Here is a 26,691-nt window from a genome sequence, read left to right as displayed (position 1 = left end):
GAGGTACCTGCAAGTTAGAGGACATGCTGTGGGAGAGAGGGGTGTGAAAGGAGCCAAGGGAAGAGGGCTTTCTTGGGTAAGGGAAGAAGGTCAGCAGTGACCAGTGGCCAGTGAGGCCTGGAGGACGAATGAAGTGAAAACGGAGAGGCTTTGTCAGCAAGGAGGTTACGGGTGAGAAGAGTCTTAGCAGAGCCCCGGAGGTGGAGGCGGATCCTGGGCTGAAGAGTGAATCCTGAGGGTCAGGAAGCAGAGCTGATGAGCACCGGCCATTCTTGAAGGAAGTCTGGCTGTGAACAGGAAAGAAGGCCTGAGGATTTATAGGATGAGGAACAGCCAGTGGAAAGCTGAGATCACAAGATTGTGGAAGTGTGAGGCTGGAAGACATAGAGGCTCACTCTGGCTGCCTATCTTGGAAGCAAGTCTACTAGACCCAGGCCCCCCTTCCTCCGTATCTCACCCCCTCCCCACTTTTATCCTGGGCATGTCAATGGCACATGTTTTCTGCTGAGAAATCATTTATTCATGTTGTTATCCTTTCCTGGGGTGTGTTTCCATGTCTTCCTCATAAAACTCAACCTTACCTGTTTGGGGTCTCCTTGCCCATCATGAAACCTTCGCTGAGATGGTAGAAAGAAAGGGCTTTGGATTTGGAGTCAGAAGATGTGGTTGAACTTTAGCTCTGCCATGAAGCATGTGGCCTTCAGGAAGTGACTTGATGTCTCTCTACCTTGATTTTTCTTGTCAGTAATACCTGCTCTGACTTACACACAGGCTTGTTCAACGAGTCGAATGAGATCATGTTTGTGAAATGCCATTGACATGACAGCACACAGAGCCACTGTGTTAGGTTACACTTGCCTAGCTTCTCTTCTTACTGATTTCATTCATTCAGTTGTGGGTTTTGCTGAATAAATTAACTCATTCAACTTTTTTTTTTTTTTGGTTTGTTTTTCCCTAGTGTCTATTCTGCCAGGCACTGAGGATATAGTGATGAATAAGACAGTCGCTACTCTCTGGAGCTTACAGTGTGGAGTGGGAGACAGGAAAATAAGTGTGTAGCATACAATTGCTGGCTGTTTCAGTGCTGTAAAGAGAAACGAGGCAGGCTGAGGAGGAGGAGAGCCCAGAAGTTACAGGGAGGGGTACTGTTTTAGAGGGAGCAGTTGGGGCAGCTTCTCTGAGGACATGACATTGGAGCAGAGTAGAATGAGCAGGGAACAGGGCCACGTGACCATCACGGGTGACCAGAGCCTTAGCCATGGGGGAGGGGAGGTAGCAGGTGCAAAGGCCCTGAGGTAGGAGTGTGCTCAGTGTGTTGTAGAAACAACAAAGAAGTGAACGTCATGGGTTAAAGATGTTGCATTTTACGCTAAGGGTGATGGGAAGGCACCGAGAGGCTGTGGCAGAAGAAACATTATCTGTACGGTGGTGGCTCTGGCAGCTGGTGGGGAGTAGATTGTGGAGGGTGGGAGCAGAAGCAGGAGGCAGGAGTGCCAGGGGCAGAAGCAGTGGAGCAGAGGAGAAGCGGGTGGATTTTAGGTATGTTTTGAAGGATTTGCTAATGGACTCAATGCTGTGAGGCACCAGAGAGTCAAAGTTGATTCGAGGGTTTGGGCCTGAGCCGATGATTCTGTGGTCGTCTTGAACTGAAATTGGGAAGAATGGGGCAGAGGAGAATGGGCTTTGTGGGGAATTTGTCTTTTTTTCTCTGTTCTTTGTGGAATTTAGCTATAATGAGAAAAACTTCCATTAAAACTGAAAGACTTCCATTAAAACTGAAAAAATCTTAAAGGTCTTCGAATTCAGTGATTTCCAAAGATATAAAGACATCTTCTGCAGGATTATGAAGAATACCTGCCTCCGCCTCCAACGTGAGTCTTTCCCGCTCACCTGCCAACCCACCGTTAATGAGGGTGGCGTGCCTCTCCAGAGTGGGGCTGGGGCGGGGGCTGAAAACCACTGACCCACTTGGTTTCCTTGTCTTGTGGCTGAGAAAACCAGGCTGAAGAGGTTATTGGCATTGCCCAGGGATGCAGGGCTAGCTGTTCTCTTATTTCATTTAAGAGTTCCTTCACGTGTGGTCAGTTTCTCTTTTCCGTTTGATTGTAAACTCCTTAAACTCTAAGATTTATATCTTAAGATTTTTCATAGACTTTCTTTCTTACCCAGAACAGTACTAATAGGCATCTATCCTAAATGTTAGGTTTTAGCACCTGATAATGAAAAGAAAATCAAGTCTCCTGCCCACAGCGGCACCTGCGATTTTACCTGCTCTTTTTAGTAAAGTCACATCCATCCTTGTTGAATTTCCCAACAGATTTAAGGCATCAGCAAAGTACAGACACACAAGGGAGAGGGCAAAGGGGAGGGGAAGAGGGAGAAAGTGATCGTTCAGCCTCGAAAAACTGAACCAAAAGTTTGGAATCAGCTCAGAAAGAAGGCATTAGGGACTAATTACCACTTAGGGAAACTGTAGTTTACTGCTGCTTTTATATTGAACTATGTGAAAGTGAGATCAAAACAGTTCTTCCAGCGTTTAGGACTTCTGCAGGACTGAATTTAGCCCTGGGAAATCTTTCTTGTATGTCTGGTGGTTGATGTGTGTTTGATATTAATATTAAATTGTGCCCGTGTTGTACTTTTATTCTCCAATAGGTTTAAAAAATTTTTTTCTAGAACCTAATTTTATTTATTTGTTTTTGGTTGTGCTGGGTCATCGTGGCGTCAAGAGCTTTCTCGAGTTGCAGAGAGTGGGGGCGACCACTCTCTAGTTCCAGCGTGTGGGCTTCTCAACTGCAGTGGCTGCTTTTGTTGTGGAGCACCGGCTCTAGGGTGCTCGGGCTTTAGGAGTCGCAGCTCTAGGCTCTCTTAGAGCACAGGCTCAGTGCTTGTAGCGTCCAGGCTTAGTTGCCCCCTCAGGTCTGTGGGATCTTCCTGGGTCAGGAATCAAACCCGTGTCTCCTGCTGTAGCAGGCAGATTCTTTACCACTGAGCCACCAAGGAAGCCCCTCTGATAGGTATTTTAAAAGTATATTTTAACTACTGAAGGCTCTGATTCAAATTTTCTGTCTTTTGAGAGTACAAAGACAATTTTCTTATATTTTTCCCCCATAAGAATTTTTAAAATTATGCTCTATGTGTGGCAAGGGCTACAGCGGGGACATTCCAGCATTGACTTTCGAGGAGTCTGCTGACCACTCGGGTGCAGCATGCTAACTGAAAGGAAGAGCGTGCTGATAAATGCACTTTCAAGTTCACTTTATTCACCTCTGACCCACCATCCTGGTTTTTGGCACTTGTGTTTGCAACAGTTCATACATAATATCCCAGGGGCCATGTGGGTTACGAGAGGGAGTCAAGATTAAGACGGATAATTCAGAATTTGTGTTATAAATGCTCGGTTGTATTCATTGAATTGGTTTTGAAACCTACATGTGTTTCTCTCTGTGAGTAGCCAGATTCCCTCTAATAAGGAATTCAGTGGTCATTTTTTATGCTATCAGCCGTCACAGCAACATTATATCTTCTTGAGAAATAATATTTGTGCCTTTGGTGCCACCTAGCCCGTGAGACAAACTTTGTCTCAATGGAAAGGACACTTCCATTTGGCCTTGAGTTTCTGAAATTTAAGACCCTCACTTATGATTATTGACTCAAATATATCATGGAGGATTAGTAAGAGTATTAAGTGTCGCCACAGTCTCCTTCACAAGCTGTAATTCTCCTGGGGACCAGGCTCGGGCCTTATTCATCCTCGTATCTCTTCCAGCCCTGAACACAGTTGCTGGCATAAACCAAGGATGCAATAAATTGCGGTCGAAATGAATTTTCAAAGCATGCGAGGCTGGCCCCCTCTGCCCCTGTGGGAGCGATTTGCGGCCGAGCTGGATTTTTTGAGCTATGTAACGCATTCAATCTTGTTCTTAGGTCCAGCCTGATGACTGGAGGGGCCAAGCGAGGAGCACCCAACCCTTGGCTCTTGGAGGAGCCGGAGGAGACCAGAGGCTTGGGTTTTGATGAAATCCGGCAACAGCAGCAGAAAATTATCCAAGGTACTAAATACCCAAAGGGTGTGGGCTCAGAAACCTGGTTGGGTTTTTTTACCTTAGCCTCAGATGTTCCCAATACCCATTGAAAATCGGAGGGAAAACGGTTGGTCTTTGAGAGTTCTTGGCGGTTCTGTGCCTCAGGGTACCTGGGGATTAGACAGATGCTGTCATCCATCCAGGTAGCTGGTGGAAGTAGGGATTCTCTCCTGGGAGAGGGACAGAGTGCAGCTCAGGGTCTGGTTATCCCAGGTGACTCGAGGCATGGGCCTCTTCCTCCTCTCCATGATTAGGACTCATTCTCCAAAGAAAAGGCTCCATTTTTTTTTTTTTTTTTGTATAAAAGTTAGTTTGGCTTTTACCTTCAGGTTCATCTTACCCAGCTGGCTTTTAAACCTGCTAATTTCTTCTGTTAATTTCAGAAGTAGTGCATGATTGTTATACAATGTTCAAACAATATAGGGATATATAAAATGAAAAGCTTTTTCTGTATTGTTCCTCTGATCTCAAACTGTAAACAGATTAACAATATATATTTCCTCAGGCTTTTTTTTGTACATACATGCATGTATACTGTATATTCAATATAAGCACATGTATGTTTTGCATAAGTGAGATCATAATATAGATATTTCTACAGCTTTTTTTTACTTAATATGTGTGATAGACATTTTTTGATGTCAGCGTTGCAGATGTTACTCCTGCTAATTCTCCTGATTGAAACACAGCTTTATGTAGGTCTAGTTGACATCATAAATAGCACATATATGAAGTGTATGATTCATTAAGCTTTGACATATACATACACCTTTGAAACCATCTCTACAATCCAGATAATAAGCATAATCATTACTCCTGATAGTTTTCTTCATTTCTGTTGGTAATTCTTACTGTTGTCCTCCCCACATACCCAGACAGCTGCTGATCTGCTTTGTGTTGCTATAAAATCATTTCTGTTTTCTCTAATTCTGTATAAATGGACTCATACAATATGAGCTCTTTGCGAGTTCAGGGGTGGGGTGGTCTGGCTTCTTTATCTCAGGGTAATTATCTTAAGATTCATCCACATTGTTCCATGGGTCAGTATTTTGTTCTCTTACATCACAGAGTAGTAATCCCTTGTATAAATTAACAACAGTCTGCATGTACATTTACATGTTGACGTATGTTTTGCTCTGACGTATGTGTGGGGAAAGGGCTATATGGAAACTCTTTGTACCCTCCTCTCAATTTTGCTGTGTATTTAAAACTGCTGTAAAAAACAAGTCTCTTAAAAAAAAAAAAAAGGTAAAACCTTTTTATCCACAGATGGCATTGACCATTTGTATAGAAAATCCTACAGAGTCTACTGCAAAACTATTAATTAGTGAGTTTAGCAAGGTTGTGTGATCCAAGATCAGTATACAAAAATCATTTGTTTTATATACTAGCCACAGCCAAGAGTAGGAATGTATAAATGCTGTTAATAAGAGACCAAAAAAACATGAACTACTTAGGGATAAATCTGGTGTTGAGTTTAACTCTTTGCCAGATCTGTCCATTTCTGAGAGGAGGCTAGAAGTCTCCAACTATGATAGTAGGTTCAGTCACTCAGTTGTGTCCAACTCTTTGCGACCCCATGGACTGCAGCATGCCAGGCTTCCCTGTCCATCACCAATTCCCGGAGCTGGCTCAGACTCATGTCCATTGAGTCGGTGATTCCATCCAGCCATCTCATCCTCTGTCACCCCTGTCTCCTCCTGCCCTCAATCTTTCCCAGCATCAGAGTCTTTTCCAGTGAGTCAGCTCTTTGCATCAGGTGGCCAGATTATTGGAATTTCAGCATCAGTTCTTACAATGAATATTCAGAACTGATTTCCTTTAGGATTGACTGGTTTGATTTCCTTGCTGTCCAAGGGTCTCTCAAGAGTCTTCTCCAACACCAGTTCAAAAGCATCAATTCTTCAGCACTCAGCTTTCTTTATGGCCCAACTCTCACATCCATATATGACTACTGGAAAAACCATAGCTTTGACTAGATGGACCTTTGTTGGCAAAGTAATGTCTCTGCTTTTTAATATGCTGTCTAGGTTGGTTGTAGCTTTTCTTTCAAGGAGCAAGCATCTTTTAATTTCATGGCTGCAGTCACCATCGGCAGTGATTTTGGAGCCCAAGAAAATAAAGTCTGTTGCTGTTTCCATTGTTTCCCCATCTATTTGTCAGGAAGCGATGGGACCAGATGCCATGATCTTAGTTTTTTGAATGTTGAGTTTTCAGCCAGCTTTTTCACTGGCTTTATCTGTTTCTCCTTGCATTTTAACAGGTTTTTTTTTTTTTGCTTCATGTAGTGTGATGCTCGGTGTTAGGTGCGTACACATTAAGGATTGCTGTGTTGTCTTGGAGAATTGACCCCCTTATTATGTAATACCCTTTTTTACCCTTGATAACTTTACTTGCTTTGAAGTCTACTCTATCTGAAATTAATGTAGCAACTCCTGGTTTCTTTTGATGACTATTATTGTGGTTTATCTTTCTCCATTCATTTGCTTTTAATCCATATTTAAAGTGAGGTTCTTTGAGGCCACATGTAGTTGAATTTTTGATCTACCTTGTCTTTGTCTTTTAATTGCTGTAGCTTTATGTCTTTATTTCAATCGGGATGCCTTTTATTTTTCTTTCTTGCCTTATTACACTTGCTACCACCTCCAGTACAGTGTAGGAATGATGAGAGCAGACATTCTTGCCTTGTTTCTAATCTTATGGAGAAAATAATTCATTTGAAAGCCAGATGTGAGTTTTTCTTGGTTTGGTTACTAGATATTTCTTTCTAAAAATATTCTTGAGATTTTCTTTTTTCCTTCTCCTGGGATGCAGTTATTCAGGTCTTGCTTTGTCAGGTGGACCAGAGGAGTGTTTATTTTAGGGCATGGGTTAGCAAACCATGGCCTGTGGACCACATCTGGCCCACCACCTGGTTTTGTATGGTCTGCAAGCTAAAAATGGTTTTTCCATTTTTAAACGATTGAAAGGAGCCCCAAAAAGAATATTTCGTGACTTGTTTAAAAAAAAAACACAAGACTGTGTAATACTCAAAAGTGTAGTGTTCATAAATAAAGTTTTATGGGAGCACAACCATGCTCATTCATTTATGTATTACTGACGGATGCTTTCCTATGACGAAAACAGGGTTGGGGCAGCTGCAACAGAGATCAGACGAACCACAAAGCCCAAAATATTTGCCATCTGGCCCTTTGTAGAAAATGTTTGCAGACTCCAGGCCAGAGGTTATTTCCCTCACTTCTGTGCCAGAACGATTTTGTGTACTCTCTGTGAATTATGTGGTGACCTGGTGAGTGGGGATTAGGAGTTGCGTCTTTTGATTGGTTATGTCTTATGTCCAGTTCCTGTGAACTCAGAGGGTTATTCCCTCTAAGGTTTTCAGGTGGTTCTTCCCCCGGCCTCAGTCAATTTCCTCACACACATGTCCTGATCAACACTTGCCTGAAGTCTCGGGGTGGATCCCATGCAAATCTCCCATTTTCTCCCTGCACAGCCCTCTGCTTTCTATGTACTGTGCCCTACATACTTGAGCCACCTTGACCTCTTTTTCTTTTTTTGGATTCTCCTCAATCTGGGAAGGCTGCACCTGAGATCCACCTTCCCCACGCCATGGCCTGGGACTCTCAAGCCAGTGATCTGGGACTGAGAGCTCATCTCATTTGTCTCCCAGATCTCAGGGATCACCGCCCTTTATTTCCTGACATCTGCATCTTGAAACTGTTGTTTTGTATATTTTGCCTGTGGTTTTGTGTATTGTTTTGTTTTCTCTTTGTTTGGGGCCAGAAGTAAATCTGCTCCCTGTCAGCCCCCCTCTTGTCCAGAAGCAGAAGTCTAACTCTATTTTGAACTCCTTTTTCACAGTGAAAGTATCTAGCACATGAAGTCCTGGTCCTCCTGAATCACTTCAATTCCATGGTATCTCACCCGTTATCGTGTCTGAAGCAAAGTGAAGAAGCTGAGAACAGTGCACCCTTGCACGTAGCCCAGCTGTTCATTTGCAGTGATTTACTTTTCAGGATTCATGGTTCCTGAAAGGAATGTCTTGATAGCTAATACTCATGAAATTTCTGGGCATTGTTGCTTTTTTTTTTTTTTGCCAAGAAAAGCTGTTTTCGGTCAAGAGAAGTATCTCTGGCACTGACAAGGTGCCTCATTCAGAGATCGCTGTGGGCTGGGTGTGAGAGGATGCAGCATGTAAGTGTTTGTGTTGAGTCTCCCACACTGAGAGCATCCTCGCTAAGATGCCCACCCTTTGGAAGCCGGCTGGCCTTTGGGGTTTATGGGGTGGGGCTGGGGAGTGAAGGAATGGAGGAGAGGGGCACTTACTACAGGTCTGAATGTTTTTCTGCTCTTCCCTTTGTGTTTTGAAACGCTCTATCCTTCCTTGCTTTCCGAGCAAGCTGCCTTTTCAAGGATGAATGCAAAAACAGAAGTTCTCTTTACATGAAACCCTCATTACTCTTTTCTCTGCCTCAAGAACCTTGGTGATATGTGTGCTGAGATTGCCATGGCCATGCTTCCTGGCTAGGTCCTGCACTACAGAACCACGAAGGGTCATTTCTAACTTTGCCTGTGGCATCTGTTAGCCTTTTTGTACTTGCGTTGACCTTTAGAAAACACTTGGAAAATCATCCTAAAATAACAGGTTTCTGGTGGAGCTTAGACTCAAGGCAATGAATGCCTTCCTTTCCTGATCTGGAGGCTAAGCCTCCTTACTGCCAGTTAGACGGCCTCAGTTTCTATGCTTCCTATGCTATAATTTGAAGCACAAATGGGCATTTGGCAGAAGATGGGTGAGGTGATGCAGTTAGTAACCGGATCATTCCTGGTGGTCCAGAGGTTAGGGCTCAGTGCTTTCACTGCCAGGGTCCAAGTCCATCCCTGGTTGGGGAACTAAGACCCCTCAAGTTACGTGGCACAGCACCCCTACCCCATGCCCATCGCCCCCAAATCCCTGAGATAAAACAAGGGAAACTGCCTTTTTGGTCGGTAAAGACCTTTGTCTCTGAGTCAGATGGTGGATGGTGGACCTGGAAGAAGGTGTATCACTTAGCCTCTCCCCAGGAGGTCTTTGTTGCTGGGGCTTTTAATTAGCTCCAACTCTCCTTTACCATAGTCTATAGATGTTGTTTCTAGATTCTAGCAGAAGACTGTGGATTAGTTATGGGTTTTTGTGTTTTTAGGTCTTGTAAGTATTTCCGTTAAAATAGTGGTGGGGAAAGTGACTGGCAGGGCTGTGGTGTACCTTGGCGTCATCCGAGTGGCTCATCTTTGAACCCCTGGATTCTTAACATCACAGACAGCTCTCTTTCAAGATACCCTTTCTTACAGCTGCCACCTAGACCAAGATTCCTTCCCCTAAAATCTTAAAACAAAAACATCTGTTCTTAGAACTTGCTCTAAGAGTCTTTCCAATGTAGTGATTAACTTTACCCAGCTTGACCTCATCTTCTGCTCATTCGTTCCTTATTTCCCCTTCTCCAGGGAAAGTTCCTGTATGTCAGATGTGGGAGTTTCCATCGCTCCTCTCTGGGCACTGGACAACACAGCCTCAGCTACTTTTTCTGCTACCTAAACTCAGAGGGCTGGCTAATGTTGACCAGAAGTCACTCCATATATATGTAGTAGAGACTATCTTTATTTCTTCAACAGATCTAGAGGGCCCTCTGTGGTCATTCCTTGGTTTAAACACATTGGTCAAATACTTGATCTGTTCCACCAGTTGGGCTCAGAAGTGGGGCAAAACCATAGGAAAAGACACAGCCTCAGGCCTCGGGGCTCTTGCCATGTGCTCAGTCAAGGGGTCCGAGATTGCCGTTCTTAAGAATGTTCCTTGGTTTTGTTTGCTTGCTAAAATGTTGGTAACTTTTTGCCGTTGACAGTTTGAAACATATGACAGTGAGAGAGTAGGCTGCTGATTCCATCCGACCCAGCGGTTGTTTCAGCAGTTATCAACTCATAGCCCATCTTGTTTCATCTATACATCTACCCACCTTCCCATCCCCGTGATTATCTCTGAAGCAAATCGTAGACATTATACCATTTCATTGGTGAATATTCCAGAATATATCTCTAAAGCATGTTTGTAAAAGATTCTTGTTGTCCAGTCACTAAATTGTATTGGACTCTCTGCAACCCCATAGACTGCAATATGCCTGGCTTCCCTGTCCCTCACTGTCTCCTGGAGTTTGCCCAAGTTCATATGCATTGAATCGGTGATGCTATCCAACCATCTCATCCTCTGTCTCCCTGTTTCCTCCTGCCCTAAGTCTTTCCCAGCATCAGGGTCTTTTCCAGTGAGTCAGCTGTTTGCATCAGGTGGCCCAGGTATTGTATCTTCAGCTTCAGCATCAGTTCTTCCAGTGAATATTCTGGGTTGATTTCCTTTAAAATTGACTGGTGTGATCTCCTTGATGTACAGGGGACTCTTGGGAGTCTTCTTCAGCACCACAGTTTGAAAGCCTTCTTTATGGTCCAACTGTCACATCTGTACATAACTACTGGAAAAACCATAGCTTTGACTAGACGGGTCTTTATCAGCAAAGTGATGTCTCTCCTTTTTAATACACTGTCTAGGTTTGTCATAGCTTTATTCCTTAATATAATCAAATAATCCAGTCAGATTGTTTGATGTTCAGATTTCTCTGATTGTCCAATGGTTTTTTTTCTTTTAGGTTGTTCAGTTCAAGATCTGAATATAGTCTGTACATTGCAACTAATTGATATGTCCCCTAAGTTTCTTTAATCAATATATGCGTTTGCCAACTCTTTTTCTTCACAGTTTGTTGACAAAACAAGGGCTTTTGCCCTGTAGTTTCCCACCATCTAGACTTGCTATTTGTTTCCCCATCTACTGTTTAATGTATTCCTCTGTCCTGCATATTTTCTGTAAATTGGTAGTTAGATTTAGTGGTTTGATCAGAGTCATGTCTGTCATTTTTGGCAGCAATACATTATGATGACCTTCCCTTTATTTTTAATCTGCAGCCACCAGATCATCCTCCCACAATTATATGACATTTAGTTAGAAGATGGGTTTTCTGCATGTCTTAAGACAGGAAGTGTTCAAACACCTAACCATTCTGAAGGGATTTTTCAAAAAATGATTGTATTAATTTTCTGTTGCTGCTATAATAAATTAGCACAAACTTGATGACTTAACCAACCTAGTCAGCATGCTAAAAAGCAAAGACATTACTTTGCCAACAAAGGTCTGTCTAGTCAAAGCTATGGTTTTTTCAATAGTCATGAATGGATGTGAGAGTTGGACTGTAAAGAAAGCTGGGCACCAAAGAATTGATGCTTTTGAACTGTGGTGTTGGAGAAGACTCTTGAGAGTCCCTTTGGCTGCAAGGAGATCCAACCAGTCAATCCTAAAAGAAATCAGTCCTGAATATTCATTGGAAGAACTGATGCTGAAGCTTAAACTCCAATACTTTGGCCCCATGATGTGAAGAACTGACTCATTGGAAAAGACCCTGATGTTGGGAAAACTGAAGGTGGGAGGAGAAGGGGATGACAGAAGATGAGATGGTTGGATGGCATCACCAGCTCGATGGACAGGAGTTTGAGCAAGCTCCTGGAGTTGGTGATGGACAGGGAAGCCTGGCGTGCTGCAGTCCATGAGGTTGCAAAGAGCCGGACATGACTGAGTGACTAAACTGAACTGATGACTTAAAATACAGATTTATCATCTTACAGTTCTGTAGCTCAGAAGTTCAGTACAGATCAAGGTGCTGGCAGGGCTGGGTTCTCTTCTGGAGGCTCCAGGGAAGAATTCATTCCCTTGCCTTTTCCAGCTTCCTGACGCTACCCACATCCCTTGGCTCATGGACCCCTTCTTTGTCTTCAGTGCCAGCACGTTGCATCTCTCTGACCCCTCCTCATAGCTCTCTCTGTCCACAGCTGGGAAAGATTCTGTTTTTAAGGACTCATGTGATTACTTTGGGCCCATTTGGATAATCCAGAATAATTTCCCATCTCAAATCCCTTAACTTTAATCACACCTGCAAAGTTTCTTTGCCCTGTAAGGTCATATATTCACAGGTTCCTGGAATTAGGAGGTGGACATCTTCAGGGGGTAATTATTCTGTATAGCACAGAGGTCGTTACATTTTTTAAAATTAATGGCACCCCACTCCAGCACTCTTGCCTGGAAAATCCCATGGACGGAGGAGCCTGGTGGGCTGCCAGTCCATGGGGTCGCTAAGAGTTGGACACAACTGAGCGACTTCACTTGCACTTTTCACTTTCACGCACTGGAGAAGGAAATGGCAACCCACTCCAGTGTTCTTTCCTGGAGAATCCCAGGGACGGGGGAGCCTGGTGGGCTGCCGTCTATGGGGTCGCACAGAGTCGGACACGACTGAAGTGACTTAGCAGCAGCAACATTGAATTATGATTAATAGAGTGTGGTGTGTTACAGATGATCTGTTGTGATATAAAGCCTTGGGCTGTACATTGGGTAGAGCAGAGTATAGTAATGAACTGTTATTATGATATCATAATAGTTTGTGGGGTTCTAGATTAACTCTCTGCATGGGTCTTGATAATTGTTGATATTTTTGAAAATAGCAGCATTTATTTTCCTTGTGTCTAAGATGACTGTACCACCTCCGTTTAAGAAATGCTGCTTTAAGACTTGCAGAAGCTCAGGTCATCACAGTCATTATTACTACATGCATAGCATCTCTGTTATCTGGGCCTTCTGTGTTTCTGAATTATGGGATGAAACTGTACTGTAGCACTTAAACATCGAGAGGAAGTACTAGGTTCTTATAGAAATGATTTGAGTGGAGCAGAATTTTTAGCCCTTTTTCTGTTTCTCATTAGCAAGATAACCTTTAGGTGGTTGAGGCAGGTAATGAGTCGAGGTTAAGTGAAAAGAGTGTAATGTAGGTATTTTTCATTCATAATCTGTGTCTCTGCTAGGTAAAGCAGCTCCAGGGCTTTGATAATTTTTTTTTTTTCCTAATTGAAGATCATAGAGGAATCTCCTGTTTTCTTCTTATATATTGTTTTACCTTTTAATTCATACTGACACTTGACCCTCAGTTGTATATATAGATTATTTGGGAGATGCATTTAGAGTTTTCCAGTAACATCGGTCATCCTATAGCAGCACTAGGTTGATGATAGATTTTTCTTGGAGTCCATCCAAGAGGTTGTTACTGAAGACCAAAAGGACCTCATTATAAAGTGATTTTGCTATAAAATGGTCCCATGGAATGATCCCTAGAGATAGCAGGTCATTTGTATGGTTAAAAAAAGAGCACATCGTGTCAAAAAATGTTACTAAGGGGTCCTTACCCCACACCATTAGTTTAAATAAATTCCAGATGAATTAACAAGTTGAGTGTAATGGCTTAATTCCATAAAAAAAAAAAAAATCTAGAAGAAAACCTAGGAAAAACTATGCAAGGAAATGTTAATGTGATCTTGGGCAGAAGGACCTTTGTGATTTCTGCTTTTATAGATGGGCCATCATGTGAAACAGACGTTTTAAAAACCCCAACAAGTGAAGCTGCGAATGGCAGAGTGCTCGGTGGAAAGAGTCGTTCGACTCGGCCTTGGAGAGTTCTTTCCAGTGCACCTGTGGGCAGAGGAAAAAAGTACAGGGATGGAGGCTGCCTAGAGTTAAGAAAAACAAACTTTAAAGATCTTGAGTAACTTAAGTGCTTTTCTCTTTGAAAATCTTAAAATCCAGAAAAATAACACATTACAACAAGATTTTTTTTGGCCACACGATGTGGCGTGCAGGATCTTAGTTCTCCAAGCAGGGATCAAACCCATGGCCCTTGAAGTGGAAGCACAGAGTCTTACTGGACCGCCAGGAAGATCCCCAAAAATAACATGTTTTTTAAAAGCAAAAATATTCTTTTACTATTGTATATATTGTTTTGTATTCTACTTTTTTTTTTTACTTAATAATGTTATCGTGAACTTCTTTTGGAAGTTCATGCCCCAGGAGGGGGTGTGTTGGGAGAAGTTGCTTGCCTTGGGGTGCTGCTGGTCACTGCACACTGAAGGAACTGTCAGCACCCAGAAGCCTGTCCGGAGGGCAGGCTGGAGCCAGGAAGGAAAATTCGTTTGCTCCTGCAGTGTTTCCGCAGTTTCCTCCACTGACAAAGCTGGTGAAGGAAAAATTATTTAAAGGACCCGGATCCATTTTCTCAGAGCAATCAAAATAAGGGAGAACTTGGAGCTAAGAAGCATTAAGTTGAAGAGCAGCAGAGGAAGCAGTATTTCAAGGAATAGCCTTGTATCGATTGGATTGGCAAAAAATTTACTTGGGTTTTTCTGTGCCATCTTGTAGAAAAACCAGAATTAACTTTTTGGCCAACCCAATACATCATTGCATACCATCCAATGTTTTATTGCATACATTCCTAGACACAGAATTGGTAGATATGGAAGTTAGCACAGTTCACTCTCTAGAAAGATATATTAGCTATCCCCCCATGACTTAGTACTTAGGAGCTTCTTTGCACTTTACTTAACCCGGGGTGTTAGCAATCTTTTTAATGCTTACAAATCTGATAAGTCAGAAAAAAGCTTCACTATTCTTTGATATCTTTAAAAAATTAGTAGTGATGTTGGAACTTTTATGTCTTTTTCTTTTTTACTCTTCTGTGCATTCCCTGTCTATATCCTTTGCCCATTTAAAAAAAAAAAGGAAGATTGTCTTATTGATTTCTACATGCTCTTTATTATCAGAAAGTATAAACATTTATGTAGTCAAATCTTACTCATTTATAATATTTAAAATTTAATTCATCTGGAAATTATTTTCATTTAAGTTCTGAAGTGTAGGTGTTTAACTTTTTTCTTTATTTTGTTCCAATACTGTTAACTATTTTCTCTTTTTTTCTGACTGATTTCAAATGTTACTTTGATCATGTATTGAATTGTGTTCCATGCCTGGGTCTGTTTCTGGACCGAAATTGTTTTCCTTAGGTTTTTAGTGAGTTAACTGCCTTACTTTTTCTTTCAGAACAGGACGCAGGCCTCGATGCCCTTTCCTCAATCATAAGTCGCCAGAAACAAATGGGGCAGGAAATTGGGAACGAACTGGATGAGCAAAACGGTAAGGACGTGTCTGACATTGATCAGATTTGCCACTGAGTACTAGTGCTGAAGGCTTGACTATTTGTTAGATGACTCTGATATTACAGAGCACCGAAAGTAGTTTAACGTCTATGGATTATTATAGTTTAATGCGATTGAGGGTGGTCTGCAGCCGATTTAGATTGTAGTTACTAAACACTAGGTTAAGAAACTTAATAAAAAATCTCCAGTTTTTGAAGCTGCTTTGAAAAGTGCTGTGTTCTGTAATTGAGTTATCCCCTGGGCCCTCCTCCTGTGGTCACAGGGTGAGGTGGCTCAGTGTTTTTCGAGGACGCAGGGGCACATGGAGCCTACAGGGACATATCCTCTGCACACCCAGAGAATTGGCTCCTCTTCCATCATAAATATCAGGCTGGGGGACAAAAAAGTCGTACGTGAAGCTTTTTTATTTCAGGGCTTGATGTGATGAACCTGGCTAGAGAAAGGTCAGTTTTCAGACCCACAAGCAAGATGGCTTGGGAGAGATGAAGCATTAAGTTAGGAGCCTACCTGGCAGGCTCTGGAGCTTAAAGTGTGTGGCTGAGGGTACAGGGGCTGGAATGGAAGATGCAGCGGTAGGATTATGTGGGGAAAAGGGAACGGAGGCAGGGGACTGATGGCACTTTTACTGAGTGGTCTTGGTCAGGGGAATGGGGGAGCGGGAAGTCACTGGTTTGGAGCAGAGGTCCTAAGTCCAGTGTGGACACATTCAGTGAGAGATGCCAGTGAGAAATCTGAGGCACAGCATCTAGTGGACAGTGGCAGATAAGCTACCAGAGCTCAGCAAGAGGACAGGACCACAGGGAAGAGAAGTGAGAAGCTTCAGTGTAGAGGCAATGGGTAGAACCATAAGAATAGTTGAGTTTCAGTGAGGCTGGTGTTGATCAAAGGCATCTGCTGGGTGCTAAGCCCTTCAGTCTGCGCCATTTCATTTAATCAGTTCACAGCATCGTGAAGGCGACATTATCACTGTTTGTCAGAGACGAAGCCCAGAGTGGCCGAGGTGCCCTGTTACGTCACCTCACTTGTCAGGAACAGAAATGAAATTTCACTCCAGCTTCCTCTCTAAGGAAGACAAAGTAAGGAGAGAAAAGCAAAAGGCTCGAAGCTGCTAGCTTGTGGTCATAGTGTCATGGAGGCTCACGGTGGAATGGCTTTCAAGAAAGGTTACCCCGTATGGAGCCCTGGGAGTCGGTGGTTGCTCACTCCAAATGGGGGCTGCACCTGTCAGACTGTATAAGCTCCACTTCTCGTCATCTCTCTAAGCAGTGAGTTCATTTTTTGCTATAGTACTATTCCATTTATCTATCGTAAATGAACAAATAAGTTAATTCCGTCTGTCTGCCATCTGTCATAAATAAATAGGTCAGCAAAGCAAATGGAGAAGTCCTCTAGCGTTACCATCCTAGTGTTAGTCGCTCAGTCGTGTCCTACTCTTTGCGGCCCCATGGACTGTAGCCTGCCAGGCTCCTCTGTCCATGGAATTCTCCAGGCAAGAGTACTGGAGTGGGTAGCCAGTCCCTTCTTCAGGGGATATTCCCCAGGGATGGAACCTGGGTCTCCTGCACTACGGGCAGATTCTTTACTGTCTGAGCCACCAGGAAAGCCCTCATCCTACTATACCAGTAGAGGTTCTTAATGGTTTAAGCACAGAGGGGAGGACAGTTCAGTCCTTTGCTAATGGTGCTGACATGCACGTACTAATTCATGTATTTGCATTTAACTCAATTACTGGCCAGTTCCTTCCTTGAAAGATAGTATTTGTAAGAAAATTGGCTCTATAGAAAGTCTGCTTATCATAGGTATAACTTTTCTTTATCCCAAGGAAGTTTAGCTTGCTCACTGGGTCAGAAAGAACACTGGCCACATGCTAATAAAGCATGTCCATCCTGTGATGTGCTTGGATAAGCCATGTCCAATAACCATGGTCCATGGTCAAGCTGGTTGGTGCCTACCTTAGTGAGGTTGACTTACTGACTTCCCAGATGAAATTGCCATGTATTTTCTTTTTTAAAAATTTTATTTCTTTTTGGCTGTCTTGGGTCTTTGTTGCTTTGTGGGCTTTTTCTCTAATTGTGACAGCCAAGGGCTCCTCCATAGTTGCAGTGCATGGGCTTCTCATTGTCGTGGCTTCCTGAATTGGCAAGCAGAGTCTTAACCACTTAGCCATCAGGGAAGCCCACCAGGCATGTCCGAATCTTATGTTTCCTCCTGTTCAGTAGTTGTCATGCTTTGCTGCATATTAGAATCATCTGAGAACCTTCTAAACCTTCAAAGCCCAGGCCATACCCAAATTGGTTTTCTGTTGTTGCTATAACACATCACTACAGACTCCATGGCTGTAAGCAATGCAAACTCCTTATCTTATGGTTCTGGAGATCATAAGTCTGCCATGCTCTCCCTAGAGGAGGCGTTGGCAGGGCTGTACTCCTTCCTGGAGGCTCTAGGGGAGAATTCGTTTCCTTGCCTTTTCCAGTGTCTGGAGGCTGTCTGCATTCCTTGGCTTGTGGCCCCCTTCTCCATCTTCAAAGCCAGCAATGTAGACTGAGTTCTTCTCTCATTGCACCATTCTGACCTTTAACTCCTGCCCCTCTCTTCCTCTTTTAAGGGCTTTTGTGATGACACTGGGCCCATCCAGATAATCCAGAAGGGTTTCCTAGTTAAAGTTAACCTTAATCCATCTGCAACCTTGATGCCCCTTAGCTGTGTAACCTAACATTCTCAGATTTGGGGACCTAGATGTCTTTAGGGGGCTGCTGTCTGCCCAACACAATACCTGATGCCAGTTAAGGCAGAATCTCTAGGATGAGGCCTAAGCAGGAGTACTTTATAAAGCTCCACAGATGGTTTCAATAGGCTGCCAGGTTTGGGAACCAGTGCTCCTGTTGAATGGGGTTTCCCAGGTGGCTCAGTGGTAAAGAGTCCGCCTACCAATGCAGGAGATACAGGTTCGATCCCTGGGTCGGGATCTCCTGGAGAAGAAAATGGCAACCCACTCCAGTACTCTTGCCTGGAGAATCCCATGGACAGAGGAGCCTGGCGGGTTACAGTCCATAGGGTCAAAGTCAGACACAGCTGAGGACAAGCACAAGCCCTTGTTGAATATGCTGAGAGAATGTGTCTTGTACTGTACTTTCTCCGCGTATGCTCACGTGACAGATGTAAAGCCCACATGTGCACAGACCGTTCACATGGTTACATGTTACATGTTTGCTGTCCTGGTCGCACAGACTGTCTTCCCATCGTAGTGCTTTACCCGCATCCCTCTCATCTCTTCCTCCGCACCTCCACAGTCCTCATCTCCGTCCCAGGCCCAGATGCATACATGTGTACATGGACAAACATGAGGTATTTTCCCACGAGTTGCCAAAACAAGCTGGGTTTTTCTCTGCGGTGGCCTCCCACTGAGCCTGCAGCTATGCTGGTGGTTTTCCGATGTGCACGCTCACCCCTCAGAAATAGGGCAGAGTCAGCCATTCTCTTTCAGAGGAATGGAGAGGCTCCCTGAGGGTAAAAGGTGATACCTCTGCTAGGACCGTGGTCAGTCTTTGTTCCTTTCGCCACAGTCAGGGCCATTCTGCGGTCGAGGTGTTGAGCACAGGGATGCTGCCCCATCTGGGGTTTTACTGTGACCCGTATGTGTCACGAGGCATCTGGGACCCTGGAGAAGGCTACCACTTTTGGTTGTAAATATCTCTCCGTGGTTTATGGGCCTACTGAATTGTTCTTTTGGTTTTCACTGAATGAGCGAAATAATAGGCTAAGATCATGGCCAGCCGGGCCAGGCTGGAGTCGGGTATCCAACCCTTAACTAAGAAAATACACGGTACTGAGAACATAACCACAAAGCTGAAGGGCTGGATCGTCATCACTGCAGGAATTAAGATTCCAGTCTCCTCATAGAGTTCAAAAGGGCCTGACCCACGCCAGTAATTATACCCTGTTCACATGCCAGGGACCCAGCCTAATGAGGAAGGGGACTGGCGGTTCAGTGACGAGGCGGGTGGTGGGAGACCTGGATGTCTGGTGGGTGTGGGCCTTGGCAGCTGGCGAAGGTGAGGGGATGCAGGAGAGAGAGGGGCGGAGGCCTGAGGTCACCAGGGAGACCCCCCACGAGGGACCAGGTCACGATGAACCACGTGGATGACCCAGGGGAAGAGGGCTCGTGTTGGGCTGACTCCCCAGATGCTGTTCCAAGGTGAAGCTGCGAAAAAGTCTTACAGAAAAATCCTTTAAAGTTCATGCTCAAATTAAAGTTCATGTTCAAGAGCACAGGGCCTTTTGAAAGGAACACTAAAACAAGAAAATGAACGGGACTGACCTGACTAAGGCGGGTATTTCCGATACCCGGTTTGGCTGTTGGCCAAGCTTTGAAGCCAGCGCCCAGAAGAACCCCAGAAACCCAGTTCTAACAGAGGGAACAGCACCAAAACAGGCTGTGTCACCAGCCTCTGCCAGCAGATTCGTTTTGATGTTCAAATATGCCAACTTCAGCCAGCCCTTTCGATGTTTCTCTGTCAACCTTTGAGCACTTCCTTGCTTTCTGGAAGAAACCACAGTGACAAGGAAGGTGACTTGTCTCTGTTGGCAGCCTCAGTAGTGGGGTTGAGGAGACCAGGGTGTGCTTTGAAAGAAGACCTAGACAAAATGCTTAAAGATTTCATGTACATATTAATGAATTACCATCTCATTCATACAGAGATTTGTGAGTTCCTCAGGCTCAGAGACTCATAGGATGGAGAGACGTTTCTGAGGTCACTCCCTTTCCCCATCCCCTGCCATCTTTTCATCTTTGGGAAGAATTCCACTCGGTCACCCTTGCCTACCGTCATCGGTGCTTCCCTCTGGCGCCCCTGGAGGCGTCGAGAGCTCTCTGGCTCTCTGGTTCATACGTTGCGTGTGCTTCTTCTACTGACTGGCTCCATAATCTGCCTGTATCTATGAAATCATTTATTTTCTATTTCATAAAAGTTTATCAAATAAACTTTTTATTAACCTAACAAGAAAAGGCCTCATTAAACCTGGTAAGATCTGTGCAGAGTGATACTTTTCCTTCCGTAGTACATCCTCTGTCCATTCAGCAAGCACTGAGGGCCGACTGTGTGTGCTCAGCCCTGTGCTAGAACCCGCCACGTCCATCAGGTGTGGGGAGACTTGGCTTCTGCCCTCAGGGAGCTTCTGCTCTGGAGGGGGAGGCAGAGGTTAGACAGACAACTGCACAGACGCCCAGCTGCAGACGGCGGTAGTGACGTCCCTGGGCACCTTGAGAACACAGAGCAGAGGAGACTGACACGGTTTAGCACTGAGAAAGCCTACCCCCGAGGAAATGATACCTGTGCTGGGGTTTACAGGGAAGACCGCTGCTGTCTCACTGTGACTATATATTTTTTCCTTTTCCCTTGTATTTCTTACGATTTTTGCTTTACGTATCTTTGTTTCTTTGTTGTTAAGGTGTCTAATGGTTTATGATGTCTATCTTCTTTGTGAATTGTACCTTCTATCATTAAAAAAAAAAGTAATAATAAAAAATAAAGGGAAGACCATTTCCAACAGCAGGAACAGCATATGCAAAAAGCCCTTTCATGGAAAGGAGGGTAACATGGGTGAGAAACGAGGGCAAAAGCCTGCTGATCCCAGAGTCCAGGGAGCCCAGGGAAATGTTAGAACAGTGAGCAGGGGAAGGCGGAAATCAGAGTAGTGTTTCTGTGATTAACATTTTATTCGCATTTGTTGTTGTTTAGTTGCTAGGTGTGTCCGACTGTTTTGCAACCCCATGGGCTGTAGCCTGCCAGGCTGCTCTGTCCATAGGATTCCCCAGGCAAGATTACTGGAGTGGGTTGCCATTTCCTTCTCCAGGGGAATCTTCCCAACCCAAGGATCGAATCCGCGTCTCCTGCATTGTCAGGCGGATTCTTTACTAATGAGCCACGGTACAGGTTGTCAAAAATGGTAGACTGAGCTGATGGGAAGCCCCTCACTCCCTTCCCGAAACACATGAAAATATTAGATAAAACATTAAAAAAATTGATTTATACTTCTTAACTGAGCTTGAACGCAAGAGTTTCTCTAGGTGTCAGAAAGGAAAGCGCTGCCCCACAGCAGTGAGTGCAGTGGAAGCCCCGTGGCCCTCAGAGATAATTGAGTGGATGTACACCCTAGGCAAAATTCTGAAAGAGATGGGAATACCAGACCACCTGACCTGCCTCTTGACAAATTTGTGTGCAGGTCAGGAAGGAACAGTTAGAACTGGACATGAAACAACAGACTGGTTCCAAATAGGAAAAGGAGTACATCAAGGCTGTATATTGTCACCCTGCTTATTTAACTTATATGCAGAGTACATCATGAGAAACGCTGGACTGGAAGAAGCACAAGCTGGAATCAAGATTGCTGGGAGAAATATCAATAACCTCAGATATGCAGATGACACCACCCTTATGGCAGAAAGTGAACAGGAACTAAAAAGTCTCTTGATGAAGGTGAAAGAGGAGTGTAAAAAAGTTGGCTTAAAACTCAACATTCAGAAAACGAAGATCATGGCATCTGGTCCCATCACTTCATGGGAAATAGATGGGGAAACAGTGGAAACAGTGTCAGGCTTTATTTTTTTGGGCTCCAAAATCACTGCAGATGGTGACTGCAGCCATGAAATTAAAAGATGCTTACTCCTTGGAAGGAAAGTTATGACCAACCTAGATAGCATATTGAAAAGCAGAGACATTACTTTGCCAACAAAGGTCAAGGCTATGGTTTTTCCAGTGGTCATGTATGGATGTGAGAGTTGGACTGTGAAGAAGGCTGAGTGCCGAAGAATTGATGGTTTTGAAGTGTGGTGTTGGAGAAGACTCTTGAGAGTCCCTTGGACTGCAAGGAGATCCAACCAGTCCATTCTGAAGGAGATCAGCCCTGGGATTTCTTTGGAAGGAATGATGCTAAAGCTGAAACTCCAGTACTTTGGCCACCTCATGTGAAGAGTTGACTCATTGGAAAAGACCCTGATGCTGGGAGGGATTGGGGGCAGGAGAAGAAGGGGACGACAGAGGATGAGATGGCTGGATGGCATCACTGACTCGATGGACGTGAGTCTCAGTGAAGTCCGGGAGTTGGTGATGGACAGGGAGGCCTGGAGTGCTGCGATTCATGGGGTCGCAAAGAGTCGGACACAACTGAGTGACTGAACTGAACTGACACCCTAGGGACTAGTGTTTTAGTATCCACGCAGAGATGAGAGCTGGGCTATAGTCCCTGGCATTGTGAGGGACTGAAAGCAGGCTCTGCATGCAAAACCAGGAGCTGAGAAATGACCATTTTATGGGAAAACGAATCTCCCCTACCCCCACCCAAGAATGAGATACTCAGTGAGGCCACCCACCTTGGGCCACAGCCTGTCTTACATTTTTAACATGTAGGCTTCAGTTTACGTCTCTGAATAAATCCAGATTAGAATTATTAAACTTTCCTTCAGACACCTCCTCTTTCATGTTTTAAACTGAAGTCCTCTTTTATTTTCTACTGACTGTATTTAGATTAACCAACATGTTTTTACTGATTTCTATTTCTACTCTCTTTTCTGTTACTCAGCTGTAAGTTTTAATACTCATGATTGTATGTTTTTAAGATTGTAAAGTCCTTTAAACCTTTGAATGGTGCCCATCAGAACTTTGCATCTTCTTTCTGCTTTTTGCAGTGTTTCTGAGCCCTCCAGGTATGTTTTGGTTTGTTCATCTCCATCTTAATGCTGTTACAGGCTGAATTATGTCTTCTCAACATTTACAGATTGAAAGTCCTGACTCCCAGAACCTCAGAATCTGATTGTATTTGGAATTAGGGTCTTGCTTTCATTCTTTTTTTAACTTTTAATTTAATATTGGAGTATAGCTGGTTAACAATGTTGTGATAGTTTCAGGTGGACAGCAAAGGGACTCAGCCATGCATATACATGTAACCATTCTCCCCCAAGCTCCCCTCCCATCCAGGCTGCCACATAACATTGAGCAGAGTTCCCTGTGCCATAAAGTAGGTCCTTGTTGGTTATCCATTTTAAATACAGCTGTGGGTACATGACCATCCCAAACTCCTTAACTATCCCTTCATCCCATCCTACCCCCACCACAACCATAAGTTTGTCCTCTAAGTCTGTGAGTCTGTCTCTGTTTTGTAAATCAGTTCATTTGTATCATGGAAATAGGGTGTTTAAAGAGGTGATTGAGTTAAAATGAGGTCATTGGGTTGGGCCCTATCCTATATAATTGGTGTCCTTATAAGTAGAGGAAATTAGGGCACCGATGGGAGACCACGTGAGGACACAGAGAGAAGACGGCTGTCTGCAGGTCGAGGAGAGAGGCCTCATCAGAAGCCAGTTCTGCTGACACCTTGATCTCCTACTTCTAGCCTCTAGGATTGTGAGAAAATAAACGTCTGTTGTTGAAGCCCTCAGGCTTGGACTTTGTTAAGGCGGGTCCATGAGTCAAGGACCATGCTGATGAGTATAGGAAACTGACATAGGCTTTGTTGGTATTTTGGTACATTTTGCTCTTGTTGTTCAGTTGCTAAGTTGTGTGTGACTCGTTATGACCCTGTGGGCTGCAGCACACCAGGCTCTTCTGTCCTTCACTGTCTCCCTGAGTTTGCTCAATCCATTTCCTGTAAGTCAGTGATGCTATCTAACCATCTCATCCCCTGCTGCCCCCTTCTTTTGCCTTCAGTCTTTCCAAGCATCAGGATCTTTTCCAGTGAGTCAGCTCTTCACATCAGGTGGCCAGAGTACTGGAGCTTCAGTTTCAGCATCAGTCCTTCCAATGTGTATTCAGGGTTGCTTTCCTTTAGGATGGACTGGTTGGATCTCCTTGCAGTCCAAGGGACTCTCGGGAGTCTTCTCCAACACCACAGTTCAAAAGCATCATTTCTTCTGTACTCAGCCTTCTTTATGGTCCAGCTCTCACATCCATACATGACTACTGGAAAGACCATAGCTTTGATTATGCGAACCTTGCATAAGCAAAGTGATGTCTCTGCTTTTTAATACAATGTCTAGGTTTATCATAGCTTCGCTTCCAAGGAGCATGTCTTTTAATTTTGTGGCTGCAGTCACTGTCCTCAGTGATTTTGGACCCTAGGAAGGTAAAATCTGTCACTGCTTTTCCCCCTTCTGTTTGCCATGAAGCGACGGGACCAGATGCCATGATCTTAGTTTTGGTAGGTTTGTTTACCCCCAGACCTTCTTTCTTGAGTGTCCTCTCTGTGGGCAGGCAGGGGTACCAGCAGGAACCTTCCCCGCAGGGTGATGTGGACACAGCAGATTCAGGACCCTTGGCGGCAACCCTGACCCCCACATCACTAAGGGAAGGAAAACTTTAACCTCAGGGTGACATTCTTGTATGTGTTTATTTCTTTTCACTTCTGTCTATCCTAGAGGCTCCTGTTCAACTCATTCCGAGCCTGAACCCCAACACTGTGGGCTCCCCAGGCAAACCCTCCTCTCCAGAGAGAGTGGTCTGGGCACTCCAGCTGGGAGCCAGTGCTGCAGACTCTAGGCTCCACCGAACAGGGTGGAGGCCCGCCCAGCTCAGCTGTTCTCTAGACAGCCCTGCCCTCAGATGCCCCATCCCTGCCTCCCAGCCTCTTCTCTGTAGGCCTTTCTTCGGCTCCCAATAGCTATTGATGGCAAGCTTGGAGCTTCTCCAGGGTTCTATCAGGAAGAAAGAGCTCCTATCTGTAGCTCTGATCATGTATTTCAAGCTGTTGCCCACCCACCCTCACCACCCCCCACCCCCGGTTTTGGTTTATTTGTCAATATAGTCCCAACTATCTTCTTCTTTTTTTTTTTTTTTAAAGAAAGCCTTTCAAATGACTTATTCACTGACAGCATTTCTTCATGTTTTCAGGGCCACCATGGATTGATTCTCCCAAAAAATCTTTTTACTGGCCTTTCATTGTGCCCGTGGGAAGGAAGGGGACAGCCATGTGTGCTGGCCCTTCTGTCCTGAGCTCAGAGTCTCGCTCTTATATTTTGGACAAAGAATCAGTATCTATAGAAATCATTTTCCTAAAACAGCTAGTGTTGTGGAAGCTCTGGTTAAACAAGTTTTCAAATACAGTCTGTGAAAGTTGTTTTCTGGGGCTTCTGTGATTGGAGTGATACTTCCAAGTTCTGTCAGTCAGTCTGTTTACAGATGGATTTGCTCAGAGATAAGACACTTAGAGATATGGATGGAAAGTGATTATTTTCCACGTACTTAGGGCTTCCCTGGCGGCTCAGATGATAAAGAATCTGCCCACAATACAGGAGACCCAGGTTGGTTTAGTCCCTGGGTCAGGAAGATCTCCTGCAGAAGGGAATGGCAGCCCACTCCAGTATTCTTGCCTGGAGAATCCCATGGACAGAGGAGCCTGGGGGGCTCCACTCCATGGGGTCACAAAGAGTCAGACACAACTGAGCGACTAACACACTGACTTATGGTACTAAGTACTTGGTGAATATAAAAGTAGTTCTTTATCAAAACATTCATTATTAATCTCTCAGAAGGGGTTTTATTAGTATTGTTTAGTTGCTATGTCGTGTCTGACTCTTTTATGACCCTATGGACCATAGCCCACTAGGCTCCTCTGTCCATGGGATTTCCCAGGCAAGAATACTGGAATGTGTTGCCATTTCCTTCTCCAAAGGATCTTACCAGCCCAGGGATCAAACCCTCATCTCCTACATTTCAAGGCGGATTCTTTACCACTGAGCCACAAGGGAAGTCCTAAGAAGGGGCTAGTTGATAATAATGCAGCTAGTGGGGGTGAGGGGAGAGAGAGAGAGCTCCCCAAGCCTCGTTGTTCAAGGTTTTTTTTTTAAATCATGGCTTCATTATACAGGCAGAATCTTCGTTGTATAGGTGTGATTGATCAAACCTTTGGCCACATGAGGAACCCAGATTCTTGGAATTTGCTGGGTCTGCCGAAAAGATTCTCAGACCCATGCCTGATGTTTGTCACTGGGAACTTCAATTCTGGTGACCTGGGCTGGAGCTACTTTGGGTCCCAAGACTTATTTTGTCCTCTAGTCTAGTGCTTTCTTTATCCTTTTTTTCTAGGCCAACGTCTTGGTCTTTACCCTGGCCCATGTAGCCGGCTGAGAGATCATCTGATGAGAGAGGCAAGGATTTTCCAAAGGAAAAGCTGTGGAAACAGTTGTCGGGGGAAAGGTCATTTATCTTCAGGCCCTGGGACAGCTGGCCCAGGCGATTCGTTGGGCTTCCCTCTCCCTGGGCTGCACCGAAGTCCCTAGTTGACTTCCAGGAGGGAGGCGGTCAGGCCAGCACCAGCAGCTGGAGTGGAGAGTGAAGGACAGAGGAGCCAGCCAAAACCGGAGACTGTAGAGACTCTCAAGGGGAGGGCCAGAGCAGTCACAGTTACAGGAGCAGGTCAAGCTGGGGGGCGCTGCCTTCTGCCACCTTGACCCAGTGATGGTGCTCTCCTCGTCCTTGGTGCCTTTGCAGGAAGGGGAGACCCAGAG

General features: G+C 44.5%; 1 protein-coding gene across 9 annotated transcripts in view; it reads left to right on the top strand.

The window, feature by feature from the left end:
- Positions 1-26,691, top strand: part of STX8 (syntaxin 8) — a 208,645-nt gene that overhangs the window by 44,382 nt on the left and 137,572 nt on the right. For all 9 annotated transcript variants that reach the window (XM_027518816.1, XM_027518817.1, XM_027518815.1 and 6 more), the window contains 2 exons: positions 3,928-4,052; positions 15,079-15,171. In XM_027518816.1, the coding sequence (XP_027374617.1) occupies positions 3,928-4,052; positions 15,079-15,171 (218 nt within the window). The remainder of the gene's footprint in view (positions 1-3,927; positions 4,053-15,078; positions 15,172-26,691) is intronic.

Source organism: Bos indicus x Bos taurus, chromosome 19 (genome assembly GCF_003369695.1).
Source record: "Bos indicus x Bos taurus breed Angus x Brahman F1 hybrid chromosome 19, Bos_hybrid_MaternalHap_v2.0, whole genome shotgun sequence".
NCBI lineage: Eukaryota > Metazoa > Chordata > Mammalia > Artiodactyla > Bovidae > Bos > Bos indicus x Bos taurus.
Note: the sequence above shows the minus strand (reverse complement) of the source record. Positions and strands in the feature narration are given on the sequence as shown.